This window comes from Symphalangus syndactylus, chromosome 20 (assembly GCF_028878055.3).
Source record: "Symphalangus syndactylus isolate Jambi chromosome 20, NHGRI_mSymSyn1-v2.1_pri, whole genome shotgun sequence".
NCBI lineage: Eukaryota > Metazoa > Chordata > Mammalia > Primates > Hylobatidae > Symphalangus > Symphalangus syndactylus.
This window is the reverse complement of record NC_072442.2, coordinates 28,321,044-28,339,938: the sequence shown is the minus strand read 5'-3', so window position 1 is coordinate 28,339,938 and position 18,895 is coordinate 28,321,044. Positions and strand designations below refer to the sequence as shown.

The 18,895-nt window shown below is 43.5% G+C and overlaps 1 protein-coding gene across 1 annotated transcript in view; it reads right to left on the bottom strand.

The window, feature by feature from the left end:
• Positions 1 to 599, bottom strand: part of NUFIP2 (nuclear FMR1 interacting protein 2) — a 38,383-nt gene extending 37,784 nt beyond the window's left edge. Inside the window, exon 1 of the mRNA XM_055257480.2 lies at positions 196 to 599. Within this exon, the coding sequence (XP_055113455.2) occupies positions 196 to 472 (277 nt within the window). The 5' untranslated portion in view covers positions 473 to 599. The remainder of the gene's footprint in view (positions 1 to 195) is intronic.
• Positions 600 to 18,895: the final 18,296 nt, after the last annotated feature.

The following is an 18,895-nucleotide window of genomic DNA, read 5'->3' as shown; positions in this document are numbered from 1 at the left end:
TGGAGGGAAGGAGAGGGCGCTGCAAACCCCATTGCTTAGCCGGAGCTCTAGAATGAAAGGGGCATCCCCAGAGCCGGAGGGGACACACACACACACACCCCGACCCCGTCCGCGCTTTTCGGATCCAGCCCCCACCCCCATCTCCCCTGTCCTCCACCCCCAACCCCCTTCCCCCACCCGTCCTCCCTCCCAGACCTGTTTTCTTCTTCGGCGTTTCCTGGTGCTGCTGGAGGGTGTGTTTCTGCTCATGTTTCAGCGGCTTTGGCTGGGCCTTGGGGCTGCCCTCGGCTCCATGCTGCAGGTATTGGTGAGGCTGCTGGTGGTGATGGTGGTGGTGGTGGTTGTGGCTGTGGTTGTAGAAATAATAATGGTGGTGGTGGTGCGGCTGCTGCTGCTGCTGCTGAGGGTGATGGTGCGGATGGTGGTGGCTGTGATGGTGCTGAGGCTGTGGCTGGCCGGGCTTCTCCTCCATTGAAAGCGGCTGGGACTCCCTGGCTGAGACTGCGGGCTGCTGCACCGTCAGGATCTGAGACTGCTTCTCAGGGTTCACTCAGTATATCTGAGCGCGTCTCGCCAGCGCACTGGTTAACCGAGCGATTCTGCGAGATTGGCAGCCACGATCCAACAATCAGGAGCCACGCTGTGCCGCAAGCCCCGCCCCCAGCTCAAATCCTCTTTCCTTCCCCTTCACCGCTGCCGCCTAGCCAACGCCACTTACCCTGTGCAACCTCACAGGGCCGGGCCTTCAACGTCAGCACTATGGCTCTCTTTTCTGTCGCTTTCTCTCCTTCACCACGCAGTCTGTGAACAGCACTTTCTACACTCCTCGCCGGCAAGCAAGCTCGTGTCGAGGGTAGCAGATTCCACTGGCGATTCCACTGGCGCTGTGAGCCATCTGCTGGCTTTGCACCTCTTAGAATCTGGTGTTTTTTTGTTTTTTGTTTTGTTTTGTTTTTAATCCTTTTCCGGGTAACCAGAAAGGGAAGCTCAATTCCCTTAACCCCGAGACCACTAAAGGGGCAATATAAAAAGAGGAAATAAATACATTTTTAAGCATACAAGAGCTTCACAATCCAGTAGATCATTTTGTATTCTGGATTCATTTTGCTTTGTATTCATATGCTAATCTCTTCCTTTCCACGAAGGGATTATAGGGTTCCACAATGGGGTATCTGTGTAATTTTCTAAAAGGGCACAAAGGGTTTAAATCATTGTTTCTTTGTAGTTGGAGGCAAGGGAGAGCGGGAGGAATGAAAATTTACACTGAAGGGTTTTTTTGGTTTTTTTTGTTGTTGTTTTTGTTTTTTTTTAATTAAACTCTGCAGGTGAGGTCAACTGTGGAACCAAAATAGGTTTTAGAATGAGAAGTTTCAAGAGCAAAGGAAGGGGAGAAAGAGCACTTAAAAGTTATTAAGTGGGGCTTTTTTTTGGCACTTATGGAAAAATTGCAATTAAAAGAAATATTCTGTAGCGTTTTGTAGTGTAGATTTAATTTATCCTGCATTACCGCATCACAGTATGATTTTCAAAAGCAAATGTTAGAGCCATGATAGTGGTTACTCAGGAAGGAAGAGGGTTGTGATGGGGAAGGACACAGGTTACTCTGATAATATTTCATCTTGGGGGCGAGGTGGTGATTATACATATATTTGCTTGGTAATTATTTGTTAAACTGAATATACAGGTAAAATGCACTTTTCCCAATGTATGTTATAGATTGGGGGATTTTTTTAATCATAAAATATTCATAATATAAAATTTACCATCTTAATATTAAGTGTACGGTTCAGGTGCATTAGGTACATTCGTATTGTTGTAGAACCATGACCATCGTCTATCTCCAGAACTTTTTCATCATTCCAAACTGAAACTTCATACCCAATAAAAATAAATGTCCTTTCCCTCCTCCTTCCATCCCTTGATAACCACTGTTCTGTTTTCTGTCTGTACGAACTTGACTATTCTAGGTACCTCATACAAGTGGGATTGTACTGTATTTGTCTTTTTGTGACTAGCTTTTTTGCATAATGTCTTCAGAGTAGCATACATCAGAATTTCCCTCTTTTTTAAGGCTAATATTCCATTATATGTATATACCACATTTTGTTCATTCACTCAGCAACGGACATATGGACTGTTTCCTCAATGTATGTTACGTTTTTGAGTTTTTAAAATGTGGCTTGAATTCCTACAACAGGACAACATTAAAGGAACAAGAAGCTTAAAAGCAAAAAGTCTATGCTATGAAATTAATGAATGTCAATGCAAAAGCTTATTTAAAACATAAAAGCTGGTTTCCAACAACAAATGTCATCAAATCCTGAAAACCATGACCAAATTTTGGCATGTTCTATATAGTGAGAATTTGTATTGCCTTGCTAAATTTTATTTTATTTTATTTTGAGACGGAGTTTTGTCCTTGTTGCCCAGGCTGGAGTGCAATGGCATGATCTCAGCTCACCGCAACCTCCGCCTCCCGGGTTCAAGCGATTCTCCTGCCTCAGCCTCCTGGGTAGCTGAGATTACAGGCATGCGCCACCGTGCCAGGCTAATTTTGTATTTTTAGTAGAGATGGGGTTTCTCCATGTTGGCCAGGCTGGTCTCGAACTCCTGACCTCAGGTGATCTGCCCACCTCAGCCTCCCAAAGTGCTGGGATTCATGAGCCACCAGGCCCAGCCAGCCTTGCTAAATTTTAAAGAAAAACCTCTTTGGGGGTACATTTACCCAATTTTGAGAATGAAAACCCTAATAATAATATATCACAATAAGTCTTTACCATTGGATAATATTCTGCCACGTTCCCAATTATTAAAGAAAAAACAGGTCAGATGTGGTGGCTCACACCTGTAATCCCAACGCTTTGGGAGACCAAGGCAGATCAGTTGACCCAGCAGTTAGAGACCAGCCCGGGCAACATACAGAGACTCTCTCTCTACAAAAATTTTTAAAAATTAGCCTAGCATGGTGGTGTGTGCCTGTAGTTGGGAGGCTGAGATGGGAGGATCACTTGAGCCCTCAAGGTGGAGGCTGCAGTGAGCTGCGATTGTGCCACTGTACTCCAGTCTGGGCAACAGAGCGAGACCCTGTCTCAAAAAAAAAAGAAGAAAGAAAGAAAAGTATATATACAATTTTGGATTGTGTTGGTATTTTTTGTTGACTTAGACATTTAGTTGGAAGGCTTGAATTTCTGAGTTCCGACTTCCCTGTCTAGGTTTTCTACATTATACTTGCAGGCAAACCAAAACCACTCATTCTGTATTTCTGATTTATCACACTTTTGCCTGCCTTAGCTTTTCACTTGCAGTTGTACTGACTGAGTTTAAGAAACCAAATCTTGGCCGGGCGCGGTGACTCACGCTTGTAATCCCAGCGCTTTGGGAGGCCGAGGCGGGCGGATCACGAGGTCAGGAGATCGAGACCACGGTGAAACCCCGTCTCTACTAAAAATACAAAAAAAAATTAGCTGGGCGTGGTGGCGGGCGCCTGTAGTCCCAGCTACTCGGAGAGGCTGAGGCAGGAGAATGGCGTGAACCCGGGAGGCGGAGCTTGCAGTGAGCCGAGATCGCGCCACTGCACTCCAGCCTGGGCGACAGAGCGAGACTCCGTCTCAAAAAAAAAAAAAAAAAAAAAAAAAAAAAAAAAAAAAAAAAAAAAAAAAAAGAAACCAAATCTTATTCTCAGACGCTCTAGTTACTATGAATGTTGCCTTAGTAGTATGCAGTGGTATGGAGAAAGGCTGATGATATAATGTAAGAAAAAATGCAGAATATTGCATTCTTGTATACATTAGAATCATAATCTTGAGGAACAAGAATTTTAAAAATAAGAATGGAAATACAACAGTAAAACATAGACCTTTTTTTTTTTTTTTTTTTTTTTTTGAGACGGAGTCTCGCTCTGTCGCCCAGGCTGGAGTGCAGTGGCGCGATCTCGGCTCACTGCAAGCTCCGCCTCCCGGGTTCACGCCATTCTCCTGCCTCAGCCTCTCCGAGTAGCTGGGACTACAGGCCCCCGCCACCACGCCCGGCTAATTTTTTTTGTATTTTTAGTAGAGACGGGGTTTCACCATGTTAGCCAGGATGGTCTCGATCTCCTGACCTCGTGATCCGCCCGCCTCGGCCTCCCAAAGTGCTGGGATTACAAGCGTGAGCCACCGCGCCCGGCCTATAGACCTTTTTTCTTCTTGATTTTTCTGAAGTTGTTTTATATAAAATATAATTGGGATTTGCCATGAATGTGAAATATTCCATTATAATAATGCCCTAGGCCGGGCGTGGTGGCACACTGCTGTAATCCCAGCACTTTGGGAGGCCAAGGAGGGTGGATCACGAGGTCAGGAGATCGAGACCATCCTGGCTAAAATGGTGAAACCCCGTCTCTACTAAAAATGCAAAAATTAGCTGGGCACGGTGGCACATGCCTGTAATCCCAGCTACTCGGGAGGCTGAGGCAGGAGAATCGCTTGAACCAGGGAGTCGTCGGAGGTTGCAGTGAGCCGAGATTGCGCCACTGCACTCCAGCCTGGAGACAGAGCGAGACTCCGTCTCAAAATAATAATAATAATAATAATGCCCTAACACTAAACTTTTGTGAAAAGAAAATAACTGGGTCTACTTATTTCAAGCATGTTTTTATAAAATGGAATCTGCATTAATGAAGAAAACACAAGAAGGGAATATAGCATAAGTCTGATGAAATTATAGGTGCCTTTTTTTTCTTTTCTCTGTTTTCCAAATGTTCTGTAGTAGTTATTACTTTTCACATACAGTTTTTTCTCTTTTTTGAGACGGGCCTCACTGTGTTGCCCAAGCTGGGTGCAGTGATGCCATCACGGCTCGCTGCAGCCTTGACCTTCCTAGCTCAGGTGATCCTCCCACCTCAGCCTCCCAAGCTGGGACTACAGGCACATGGCACCATGCCTGGATGATTTTGGGGGTTTTTTATTGTTTTGTTTTTTGGTTTTTTGTTTTGTTTTGTTTTGTTTTTGAGACACAGTCACATTCTCTCGCCCAGCCTGGAGTCCAGTGGCACAGCCTCGGCTCACTGCAACCTCTGCCTCTGAGGTTCAAGTGATTTTCCTGCCTCAGCCTCCCAAGTAGCTGGGATTATAGTCATGAGCCACTGCACCTGGCCTTGTGAAAATTTTAAAAGTAATCTATTTTTATATTTTTTAATTTTTCCCCAAAGATCTCACAAGTCAATTTTTTTTCTTCAATTTCTGCTGACCAGAATCCAGAAGTCATTAGAAATTTTTGCATTTTTCTTTTTTTTTTGAGACGGAGTCTCGCTCTATCGCCAGGCTGGAGTGCCGTGGCACATCTCAGCTCACTACAGGCGTTGCCTCCTGGGTTCAAGTGATTCTCCTGCCTCAGGCTTCCAAGTAGCTGGGACTACAGGTGCATGCCACCATACCCAGCTAATTTTTGTATTTTTAGTAGAGACGGGGTTTCACCATGTTGGCCAGGATAGTCTCCATCTCTTGACCTCATGATCTGCCCACCTTGGCCTCCCAAAGTGCTGGGATTACAGACGTGAGCCAGCGTGCCCGGCTACATTTTTTTTTCTTAATGAGAGTTCCCCAAAACCTGGATTCACCTCTACTTATAGTCATTTTGGAATTCGACTTAGAAGTATTGTAATTGCAGTAAGTACTTTAAAGGATTATATTTCCTAACAATACGGAAGAATGTGGACACCAGTAACTCAAGTACAAAAAGCAAAGCAACAAATTATATGTATGTAGTATGACTGCATATAAACTATAAATTCAGGCTTGGTGCGTTGGCTTAGGCCTGTAATTCCAGGATTTTGGGAGACTGAGGCGGGCGGATCACTTGAGTTCAGGTGCTCAAGACCAGCCTGGCCAACATGGTGAAACCCCGTCTCTACTAAAAATACACAAATTAGCTGGGCATGGTGGCGGTACCTGTAATCCCAGCTATTCAGGAGGCTGAAGCAGGAGATTGCTTGAACCCAGGAGGCAGAGGTTGCAGTGAGCCGAGATCATGCAATTGCCCTCCATCCTGGGTAACAAAAGTGAAACTCCATATAATAATTATATGTATATATATAATTTCAGCCAGGCACAGTGGGTCATGCCTGTAATCCCAGCATTTTGGGAGGCCAAGGTGGGTGGATCACTTGAGCCCAGGAGTTGGTGACCAGCCTGGGCAACATGGCAAAAACCCATCTCTAAAAAATGCAAAAAATTAACTGGGTGTGTTGGCATGTGCCTGTGGTCCCAGCTACTTGAGAGACTATGGTGGGAAGATCACCTGAGCCTAGAAGGTCAAGGCTGCAGTGACCCATGATTGCACCACTGCACTGCACTCCAGCCTGGGTGTCTCAAAATATATACATATATATTTTTTATTTATTTTTTAAAGTATATATAAATATATATATATATATATATATATTTTTTTTTTTTTAAGGACCATGAGAGAATTTGAAAAATGGAAGCAATTTTTTTTTTTGAGAGGGAGTCTCTCTCTGTCACCCAGGCTGGAGTGAAATGGTGCAATCTCGGCTCACCGCAACCCCCGCCTCCTAGGTTCAAGCAGTTCTCCTGCCTCAGCCTTTCGAGTAGCTGGGACTATAGGGACTACAGGCATGTGCCACCATGCCTGGCTAATTTCTTTGTATCTTTTAGTAGAGACAGGGTTTCACCATGTTGGCCAGATTGGTCTCGAACTCCTGATCTCAGGTGATACACCCCCCTCAGCCTCCCAAAGTGCTGGGATTACAGGCATGAGCCACCATGCCCGTCTGTAATAAATTGTTTTATTCATTTGTTCACTCACAAATATGTATTATGCAACTTTTATGTACCAAGTATTATATTTTTTAATTTTTTTCATTTATTTATACAACTTTAGAAATTGGTTAAGTATATTTGCAAGACTGTCTCAATTATCAAATGAAAATTTTCACAGGCCATTAATCTTATACTTTGTGTACTATGACAACCTGCAAGAGACAGAAATGTTTAACTCTCTGGGCTTCAGTTTTCTCATCTCTAAAATATGGAGGATGAGGTAGGTGGTCTCTAAATTTGTTTCTACTCTAGCATTCCATGGTCATATTCTCTGCTCTTTCTTCCCAAACCAGGCATTTATTTCATTATAATAAAACCATACAACCGCAGGACATTTTGCTGAAAAAAATCTAGTTTTCAACAGTAACAATTGGCTATAACTTTACAGAAATTGTAATCAGAAACAGTATTATGTAATTTTATATAAATGGAAATTGGCTCTCTGATGATAGTTCCAGTTTCAAAATGAGGCAAATCACTGGTAACATTCACTGTTTTATTTCAGGAGGAAAAGAATTTTATTAATGTATATTTCTTTTAGATCTTAAAATTTTTGCCTAGAAACACTAACTTCAAAAAATTTCAAAGGAATGGTACAGAGGTGTGGATAAATTAGGTTGGTCTTTTAATAACTGGAATCTGACGATTTTTCTGACTGAAAGTTTTTTTAAATGACATTTTGCATTTATAAAAAGTATAATGGGAAAAAGTTTGAGGGAGAAACTACAGCAGAGTGGTGTGAGCATAAGTTTTATAGTCAAACAACTGAGATGGAATCCCTTTCATGAAACTCCTCATTTTTATGAGGGTTTCACCATGTTGGCCAGATTGGTCTCGAACTCCTGATCTCAGGTGATACACCCCCCTCAGCCTCCCAAAGTGCTGGGATTACAGGCATGAGCCACCATGCCCGTCTGTAATAAATTGTTTTATTCATTTGTTCACTCACAAATATGTATTATGCAACTTTGGGCAGATTACTTAATCTCTCTAAACCTTAGTTTACTCATTTGAAAACTGAGGGTAATCTTATTACCCAACACACAAGGTTCAGTGAGGTTTAAATAAAATAATGGAAAAAAGTTGTCTAGTATAGTGCTTATGACATCAGTAAGTGGTACTAATTTTTTTTTTTTTTTTTTTTTTTTTTTTTTTTTTGAGACAGGCTCTGGTTCTGTTGCCCAGGCTGGAGTACAGTGGTGCAATCTGGCTCACTGCAACCTCTACCTCCTGGGCTCATTCAATCCTCTGACCTCAGCCTCCCTAGTAGCTGAAACTATAGGCACACACTACCATGCCCAGCTAATTTTTGTATTTTATTTTATTTTATCTGTTTATTTTTTGAGATGGAGTCTCGCTCTGTCGCCCAGGCTGGAGTATGGTGGCGTGATCTCGGCTCACTGCAATCTCCGCCTCCTGGGTTCAAGCGATTCTCCCGCCTCAGCCTCCTGAGCAGCTGGGATTACAGGTGCCTGCCACCACGCCTGGCTAATTTTTTTTTTTTTTTTTTTTTTGAGATGGATTCTCACTCTGTTGCCCAGGCTGGAGTGCAGTGGCATGGTCTCAGTTCACTGCAACCTCCGCCTCCCAGGTTCAAGCGATTCTCCTGCCTCAGCCTCACAAGTAGCTGGGAGTACAGGCGCCCACCACCACCATGCCTGGCTAATTTTTTGTATTTTTAGTAGAGACAGGGTTTCACCATGTTGGCCAGGCTGGTCTCAAACTCCTGACCTCATGATCTGCCCACCTCGGCCTCCCAAAGCGCTGGGATTACAGGCGTGAGCCACTGCACCCTGCTCGCCTGGCTAATGTTTGTATTTTTCAGTAGAGACAGGATTTCACCATGTTGGCCAGGCTGGTCTCAAACTCCTGACCTCAGGTGATCCATCCACCTCCACCTCCCAAAGTGCTGGGATTATAGGCGTGAGCCACCGCGCCCAGCCTAATTTTTGTATTTTTTTTTAAGAGACAGGGTTTTGCCATGTCGCCGAGGCTAGTACTAAATCTTAAATGTTTGTGATACTGAATTATTAGAGATTAGATATATAAAGCTAAGCTTTCAGATATTTCATTAAGGAAACTGAGTTTCAAAGAAATCAATTATCTGTTTAACCAAGGATAGAGTGTTTTCCCAAGTTTTGAAAGGAAAGGCAAATGCTGTCAACTGAAATTCAAGAGCACATTCAGGACGGGCACGGTGCTCATGCCTGTAATCCCTCCCTTTGGGAGGCCAAGGCAGGCAGATCACCTGAGGTCATGAGTTCAAGATCAGCCTGGCCAACATGGTGAAATCCCATCTCTACTAAAAATACAAAAAATTAGCTGGCCATGGTGGTGGGCACCTATAATCTCACCTACTTGGGAGGCTGAAGCAGGAGAATCACTTGAGCCCAAGAGGCGGAGGCTGCAGGGAGCTAAGATCATGCCACTGCACTCCAGCCTGGGTGACAGAGTGAGACTCCATCTCAAAAAAAAAAAAAAAGTACATTCAATCTCAATAGCAGTCCTCTCTAAGTGTCATATTCAAAAGTGACTTTCGGCCAGGCACGGTGGCTCACACCTGTAATCCTGGCACTTTGGGAGGCCAAGGTGGGTGGATCACCTGAGGTCAGGAGTTCGAGACCAGCCTGGCCCACATGGTAAAATCCTGTCTCCACTAAAAATACAAAAAATTAGCCAGGCATGGTCGTGGGCCCCTGTAATCCCAGCTACCTGGGAGGCTGAAGCAGGAGAATCACTTGAACCCAGGAGGTGGAGGTTGCAGTGAGCTGAGAGCACGCCATTGCATGCCAGCCTGGGCAGCAAGAGTGAAACCCTGTCTCAAAAAAAAAAAGTGACTTTCACTTTCTTCTTTTTGTTTGTCTATTTCTCTAAATGTTGAACATTAAATATGTATTTCTTTTCTGTAAAAAGAAAAAAGCATTTTTAAAGAATGAATTCAGCATTCAACTGTCTTATAAACGTTAATCTAAAATAAAGAACAAGGGGTTGGGCATGGTAGCTCACACCTGTAATCCCAGCATTTGGCGAGGCTGAGGTGAGAGGATCACATGAGACTAAGAGTTCAAGACTAGCCTGGGCAACATGGTGAGACTCATCTCTACAAAAAACTTTTTTTTTTTTTTTTTTTTTGAGACGGCGTCTCGCTCTATCACCCAGGCTAGAGTGCAGTGGTGCAATCTTGGCTCACTGCAAGCTCCGCCTCCCAAGTTCATGCCATTCTCCTGCCTCAGCCTCCCGAGTAGCTGGGACTACAGGCCCTGCCACCACGCCCGGCTAATTTTTTGTACTGTTAGTAGAGACGGGGTTTCACTGTGTTAGCCAGGATGGTCTCAATCTCCTGATCTCGTGATCCGCCCACCTTGGCCTCCCAAAGTGCTGGGATTGCAGGCGTGAGCCACGGCGCCCTGCTACAAAAAACTTTTTTAAGATTAGCCAGATGTGGTGGCCTGCACCTGTAGTTCTAGCTACCTGGGAGACTGAGGTGGGAGGATCACTTGAGCCCATGAGTTCAAGGCTACAGTGAGCTATGATTGTGCCAGCCTGGATGCACTCCAGCCTGGGTGACAGAGCAAAAACCTATCTCTAAAAAAGCAAACAAAATAAAGACCAAGGGAATTAGTATGCCATTTTGGATGCCATTTTAAATCTCCAGCAGACGTGATGAATTTATATATGAATGAATCAGCAAATATTTAGTTGTCAGCAGGTATACGCAGTATGTTGGAATCAATAGTCAGATGCATACAGAAGTTTGTCTAGGCCGGGCGCGGTGGCTCAAGCCTGTAATCCCAGCACTTTGGGAGGCCGAGGCGGGCGGATCACGAGGTCAGGAGATCGAGACCACGGTGAAACCCCGTCTCTACTAAAAATACAAAAAATTAGCCGGGCGCGGTGGCGGGCGCCTGTAGTCCCAGCTACTCAGGAGGCTGAGGCAGGAGAATGGCGTGAACCCCCGGGAGGCAGAGCTTGCAGTGAGCCGAGATTGCACCACTGCACTCCAGCCTGGGCGACAGAGCGAGACTCCGTCTCAAAAAAAAAAAAAAAAAAAAAAAAAAAAGAAGTTTGTCTAAAGGTGATCCCTGAAAGTAAAACTAGTAAGACTCAACATAAACTGGATTAAATTAGCCACTAATAAGAATCTAGTCTGTATGATTTGATGTCTAAGAAGCTATAAAAAAAACTACAACCTATTGGCCAGGCATGGCGGCTCACACCTGTAATTCCACACTTTGGGAGGCGGAGGCGGGTGGATTGCTTCAACCTAAGTGTTCGAGACCAGCATGGGCAACATGGTGAAAACCTATCTCTAAAAAAAAAAAAATACAAAAATTAGCTGGGCATAGTGGTGTGTGCTTGTAGTCCCAGCTACTTAGGAGGCTGAGGTAGGAGGATCACTTGAGCCCAGGAGATGGAGGCTGCAGTGACCCATGATCACACCACTATAGTCTAGCCTGGGTGACAGAATGAGACCGTGTCTCAAAAAAAAAAAACCCACAAAACTACAACCTATTGAATTTATTTCCTTCCTCTATTCTATTTTAATGCTTCAAATTAGTATTTCACATCGTATGATTGGTATTGTTAGTTATTGCTACTAACAATTTACCCCAAAACTTAGTGCCTTAAAGCAACAAACATTGACTGTCTCACAGTTTCTGTGAGTCAGGAATCTGGGTGCTGATTAGCTGGGTGCCTCTAGCTCAGGGTCATTCATGAAATCAGTGGAAAGATCTACTTCCAAGCTCACCCATGGTTCTTGGTAGGACTTAGTTTTCAACCCCATGAGGTGTTGGACTGAAGAACTCAGTTCCTCATGACTTTTCACTGGAAGTTTCTCCATAGGGCAGTTCACAACATACCAATTGTCTTTCCTCAGAGCAAAGAACAAGAGAAAGTTTTTAAGAAGAAGCTACTGTCTTTTTGTAACTTAATCTCTGAAGGGGCATCCTGTTATTAATACTTCTATATCCATTTGTTAGAAGTGAGTTATTTAGGCTGGGCACAGTGGCTCATGCCTGTAATCCCAGCACTTTGGGAGGCCGAAGCGGGTGGATTGTTTGAGGTCAGGAGTTCGAGACCAGCCTGGTGAAACCCTGTCTCTACTAAAATACAAAAATTAGCTGGGCGTGGTGGCACACATCTGTAATCTCAGCTACTGGGGAGGCTGAGGCTGGGGAATCGCTGGAACCTGGGAGGCAGAGGTTTCAGTGAGCTGAGATCTCATCACTGTACTCCAACCTGGGCGAGACTCCCCTGAAAAAAAAAAAAGTGAGTTATTCAGCCCAACCTATATACAAGGGGAGGGGATCACACAAGCTATAAACAGTAGGAGGCAGGGATCATTGGGGGTCATCTCACAGGGGTCAAACCCTACTACAGGTATAAAAGCATTCATTCATCAAACTTACTCTGCTTGCTCTGATGTCATCACCATATTCTGAATGTAATTTTATTTCATATATGAGTTGTCTACAGGGAGAGGGAGTATACTAACCAGCACACAGGTGTTCCTCATCATTTATTAAATTAATAAATATTTTTATATGCTTGAATTTTGTCATTTGCTAGACTTGTGATTTTGGTTACTGTGATTCGATGTCCCTACTGCTGGTCAGTATCTGAAACTGAACTTATGACCAGATCCAGGACTATAGTTCTGCCTTGAGATGGCCTACCTGAGCAGATAGGAGGCTGCTCTGGGCAGCAGAAATGACAATATAAAATGCATACATGAAAAAAAATGCATACATGGGCCAGGCAGATAACTTAACTTGAGCTACATTATTTGTGTTTAAGCAAATTTCGGTGTAAGAAACATTTCTCCCAACACAGCATCAAATTCTATAGTTCTATTAAAATAAATACCTGTGTACCTTAAGAACTAGATGACTTAATTTCTCAGCACAGTATCTGCGAAAAGATAATGCACACACAGACACAGACACACACAAATAAGTGCATGTGTAACAGGTAAAATCTGAATAAGCTCTATAGATTATACCAGTCTCAACTGCCTGATTTTAATATTGTGCTATAGCTGTGTAAAATGTCAACATTTAGCTGGGCGTGGTGGCTCACGCCTGTAATCTCAGCACTTTGGGAGGCCATGGTGGGCTGATCACTTGAGGTCAGGAGTTCGAGACCAGCCTGGCCAACATGATGAGACCCCCGTCTCTATTAAAAATAAATAAAAAAAAAAAGCCAGGCATGGTGGCGTGCGCCTGTAAACCCAGTTACTTGGGAGGTGGAGGTAGGAGAATTGCTTGAACCTGGAAGGCAGAGGTTACAGTGAGCCAAGGTAGTGCCACTGCACTCCAGCCTGGGCGACAGAGTGAGACCACGTCTCAAAAAAAAAAAAAAGTCAACATTTACAGAGGCTGGAGGAAGCATACATAGGAATTCCCTATATGTTTCTTTGCAACCTCCTGTGAACGTGTAACTATTTTTTTTTTTTCCAAGATGTAGTCTCACTCTGTCGCCCAGGCTGGAGTACAGTGGCTGGATCTCCGCTCACTGTAACCTCCACCTCCCAGGTTCAAGCAATTCTCCTGCCTCAGCCTTCCGAGTAGCTGGGATTACAGGCACATGCCACCACGCCTGGCTAATTTTTGTGGAGACGGGGTTTCACCATGTTGGCCAGGCTGGTCTTGATTTCCTGACCTCGTGATCCAATTGCGTCAGCCTCCCAAAGTGCTGGGATTATAGGCATGAGCCACTGCGCCTGGCCCAAAATGAAAAGTTTTTTGAAAAATAATCTGTTCCCAAAGTAAATTTAGCCCTCAACCTCTTCTGTAATTTATTTATTTATCTTTAAATGTAATTATATTGTAAAGCCTTACTTGCTGCCAGGCGCAGTGGCTCACGCCTGTAATCCCAGCACTTTGGGAAGCTGAGGTGGGTGGTCAGGAGTTCGAGACCAGCCTGGCCAACATGGTGAAACCCCATCTCTACTAAAAATACAAAAAATTAGCTGGGTGTGGTGGCATGCACCTGAAGTCCCAGCTACTCGGAAGGCTGAGGCGGGAGAATTGCTTGAACCTGGGAGGCAGAGGTTGCCGTGAGCCGAGATCGCGCCACTGCACTCCAGTGTGGCAACAGAGCGAGACTCCGTCTCAAAAATAAAATAAAATAAAATATCCCTCTCCTTAAAAAGTTTCTTTTAAGACAAAGAGATATGAATACTTATGGAGCATTTTGTCAAGCATGAAAGTTATGTCTACATACTTACATAAGGTAAAATGAAACTGTTTAGATCAAAGTCACTGTTATGTATCAAAAGGAAAATCATGGGTAACTTAGGAGTACAGCATGGAAATTTCCACAGGTGTTTGGTAAAAGCAGATTTACCATTTGTCAGTTATTTAGTAAATGTTCCTCCCTCTATATATCCGTCTATTGTTCCATCCATCAATTCATCCAACCATGTCTTCTATCTTGAATTTGCAGACCATTGTCATTTCTTCTGTCCATCAAATCTCCCTCTGACTCACTCTTACAGACACTTGTCATTGGATTTAAGGACCACCCAGATAATCCTGGACAAGCTCCTATTCTCAAAATCCCTCATCACATCTTTTCACATAAGGTGGTATTAACTCTTTTGCCATATGAGGTGATATCCATTGGTTTGGGGGATTAGGACATGGACATATCTTTCTAAGGACCAGCATTCAGTCCACTATAGGGGCATTATCTATAGAGAATTTTAGAATAATAGTAAAACTGACTAAAAGTCCACCTACTTTTTATTATCACCATGTGCAGGTAATTTTATTTATATTTTATTTGTTTATTTATTTATTTAGAGACAGAGTTTCACTCTTATTGCCCAGGCTGGAGTGCAATGGCATGATCTCAGCTTACTGCAACCTTCCCTTCCTGGGTTCAAGTGATTCTCCTGCCTCAGCTTCCCAGATAGCTAATTTTTGTATTTTTAGTAGAGATGGGGTTTCTCCATGTTGGTCAGGCTGGTCTCGAGCTCCCGACCTCAGGTGATCTGCCTGCCTCAGCCTCCCAAAGTGCTGGGATTACCGGCATGAGCCACCACGCCCGGCCTACTTTATTTATTTTTGTTTATTTATTTGGAGAGAGGATCTTACTCTGTCACCCAGGCTGGAGTCCAGTGGTGCAATCTTGGCATACTGCAGCTTCAACCTCGCAGGCTCAAGAGATCCTCCCATCTCAGCCTCCCAAATCATGGGGCACCATGCCTGGCTAATTTCATTTATTTATTTATTTTTTTTTGGAGAGACAAGGTCTCACTATGTTGCCCTGTCTGGTATTAAACTCCTGAGCTCAAGCAGTCTTCCTGCCTCGGCCTCCCAAAGTGCTGGGATTACAGGTGTGTGCCACCTGCCCAGCTAGCAATTTTATTTATTTATTTATTTTATTATTATTATTATTATTTGAAACAGAGTCAGTGAGATGGAGTCTTTCTCTGTCACCTAAGCTGGAGTGCAGCAGCGGGATCTCAATCTCTGCTCACAGCAACCTCTGCCTCCCAGGTTCAAGTGATTCTCTTGCCTCAGCCTCCCTAGTAGCTGGGATTGCAGGCATGCTGCACAATGCCTGGCTAATTTTTGTATTTTTAGTTGAGACGGGGTTTCGCCATGTTGGCCAGGCTGGTCTCAAACTCTTAACGTCAAGTGATCTGCTGGACTTGGCCTCCCAAAGTGCTGGGATTATAGGCCTGGGCCACTATGCCCAGCCTCCAGCTGGTAATTTTAATTGTCAGTGATAAAATATTCCCCATGGGAGCAGATCACTCCCAGCCACCCCACTTCTTGGTGCGCCACTACTGAATATTCCAATACAAGCTATTTGGCCTGCCTTAGCTTTTCAGGGCCAAATACTGCAAAAGACAATTTGGTTGCTCATCACCCCCTAATCTTGGTATGACTGACTCCCTATCCTTCACGAATCAGTAAATGTCACCTCCTCAAGGAAAGTTGCCCTAAATATCCTATCCAGACCCTAAGTACCATCCCCTGCTTTTTTCCTGTGTTTGTTTCTTTCACACCACTCACCAAAATTTGTAGTTATTTTATCTGTAAGTTAACTTTTTTCCATCTCCCTTACTAGTTTATAAGCTCCTATACTTGTCTGTCATGTTCTGAGTTATTCCCAGAGCCTAGCACAGTGCCTGGCACATGGTAGATGCTCAATATATGTCTATTACCATTGTGTTCTCCTCAGTTTCTGTGCTGCCAGCAAAGTGCATTTGCTCAACATTGGACAAATCCTTCTTTCTTCATCTCATGTCCATTACTAAAATAAAATAGCTGCTTGTTGTCTAAGATTGGTGAAATAGAAAGCCATTTAGCAGCATAATTCAGAAACAGCTGCAGCATCATGGATCTTAGTAAAGTTGTTTTCTCTCATTCCAGACTCCAACTCAGGCGTGATTAGGGATGTTTTATTCTGAAAATTCATGGACATACAATAAGACTGAATCATAAAATAAACTATAAATGTAGCATTAACATTTGAAAAGGGACCTATATATTTTGCTCAGGCACCACACTAGGAACGACAGGAACCCAGTCAGGACCCCAAACTTGTCAAGTTCCAAACATAAATCATCAATTTCCTCTCTAAACCACATGCTCCTCTTAATTTCTTTCAGCATTTCTTTTCAGTAACATAACTGTTCACCTGGTTAGTTCTCCAGGCTCAGTTCTGGGACTTCTTTTCTTTCCTTTTTTCCCTACCCTCTCATTGGTGCTGGTATGGGCTCTCTTTTCTACTCTCTACATTGTCTTCCTAGGAGATCTTACCCATTTCCAGGGCTAAGATATTATCCCAGTAGTGTTCACTCCTAATATATGTCCTCAGTCCTCTCCTCTGAGCTCCAGACATGCAATTGTCCAGTTGTGATACCTTTTTAGATACATCACAAGCATTTCAAATTATCATGTCCAAAGCCAAACTCTGGCCAGCCGCCGTGGCTCATGCCTATAATCCCAGCACTTTGGGAGGCTGAGGCGGGCAGACCACTTGAGGTCAGGAGTTTGAGACCAGCCTGGCCAACGTGGTGAAACCCCGTCTCTACTAAAAATACAAAAATTAGCTGGGTTTGGTGGCACGTGCCAGTAATTCCAGCTACACAGGAAGCTGAGGCAGGAGAATCACTTGAACCCGGGAGGCAGAGGTTGCAGTGAACTGAGATCATGCTACTGTACTCTAGCCTGGGTGACAAGAGCAAAACTCCATCTCAAAACAAAACAAACAAACAAAAAACTCAGTTTTTCTTCTCCAAATCCCTTTCTCGCTGGTCTTCACCATCTGTAATGATACCACCATTCCCCAGTGACCTGCTCTAGAAACTTGGGAGTCATACTTGTTTCTTCTTTTTCTCCCACCCGCCAACTAGTTTATTGATAAGATCTATCAACGGTATTTACAAATGTATACTAATTGGATTTTCTTCCTTCTATCTCTCCTCTACATTCTAGTCTAAGCTACAATAGTCTCCTAATAGGTCTCTCTACTTTCATTCTTTTTTTCCCCCTCAGTCTTGCTGTCATCCTATCTACTTTCATTCTCAAACTCCTACCCGTTCCCCCACAAAACACATGGAGTAATCTTAAAACATAAATCTAATCACTCCATTCCACTCTAAACTCATTTTATCTCACTCTCTGCTTGACCACTGTGTCACCACCATTCATCATGACTTTTAGGTCTTTGCACAAGTCAGAGCCTTAGCACATTCTGTTTATTCTGCTCTTCCCATAGTAGATTCCTGCTCATCCTAAGGCTTGATTTAAGTGTCACTTCAAATAATCTTTTCCTTCCTGCCCTGTCAAAGTATTTCTTGCCTCTCCTACTCTTATTTGCATTTATTGTATCCTATACATTTTCTTCATAACACCTTATGTAATTAATATATTTGATTAATTTTCCTCCCTGGGAACTATGTGTTGTCTGCTCATGTTTATCTAGCTCCTAGTGCAGTGTCTGGCATACAACAGGTATTTAATCAGTTGTTGAACAATTAAGTTGTCCTATTCTGTTTTGGCCTATAGGTTACAAGTGTGATACATTTGCACAACATTGCACGGAAGGAAGAAAAAAAAATTTTTTGAGACAGAATCTCACTCTGTTGCCCAGGCTGGAGTGCAGTGGGGCAGTCACAGCTCACTGCAACCTCCACCTCCCCAGGCTCAGGTGATCCTCACACCTCAGCCTCCTGAGTAGCTGGGACTTCAGGTGCACACCACCATGCCTGGCTGATGTTTTCTATTTTTGTAGAGATGAGATCTCTCTACATTGCCCAGGCTGGTTGCAAACTCCTGAGGTCAAGTGATCCACCCGCCTCAACCTCCCAAAGTGCTGAGATTACAGGCGTGAGCCACTGAGCCCAGCCATAAGGAAGAAATTCTTATTCCTTCATTTCATGTCCATCGCTTCTAAAAAGTCACATGTCTAAGACTAATGACCGAGAGAGCCACTTATCTCCATAGTGCAGAAATAGCTGCAGTGTCATGGATCTTAGTAAAGATAGTATCTTTTCCCACGATTAGGAAAATTCCATACTGAATCTTATAGAAATTTCATTTAACAATTGAATCATAAAATACAGGAAGGATTAATAGCATAAGGGGGGTAGAACAGAAAAGTTTTACCTGGCACAATAAGATATTTTCTTTAAACTTCTGAGATAACCATACAGATGTTTCTTTTTGCACACTTTCAAATCATCTCACAAAAATAGACAACATCTGTGGCCTGTGCTAGCCAGAAGTACGAATGTTGTTTACAGAGGCATAATTAACCCACCAAGAGGCCTTCATTTCCATAAAGAGGGGAGGCAAACTAATTTCAGATAAATCTGGTGTAGTAATTTGACCTAACAGAAAAGTGAGACTACATTTACCACTGTCTTTTTTTTTTTTTTTTGAGACAGAGTGTCGCTCTGTCAGCCAGGCTGGAGTGCAGTGGCACAATCTCGGCTCACTGCAACCTCCGCTTCCCGGGCTGAAGCAATTCTCCTGCCTCAGCCTCCTGAGTAGCTGGGATTATAGGCGTGTGCCACCACGCCCGGCTAATTATTATATTTTTTTAGTAGAGAC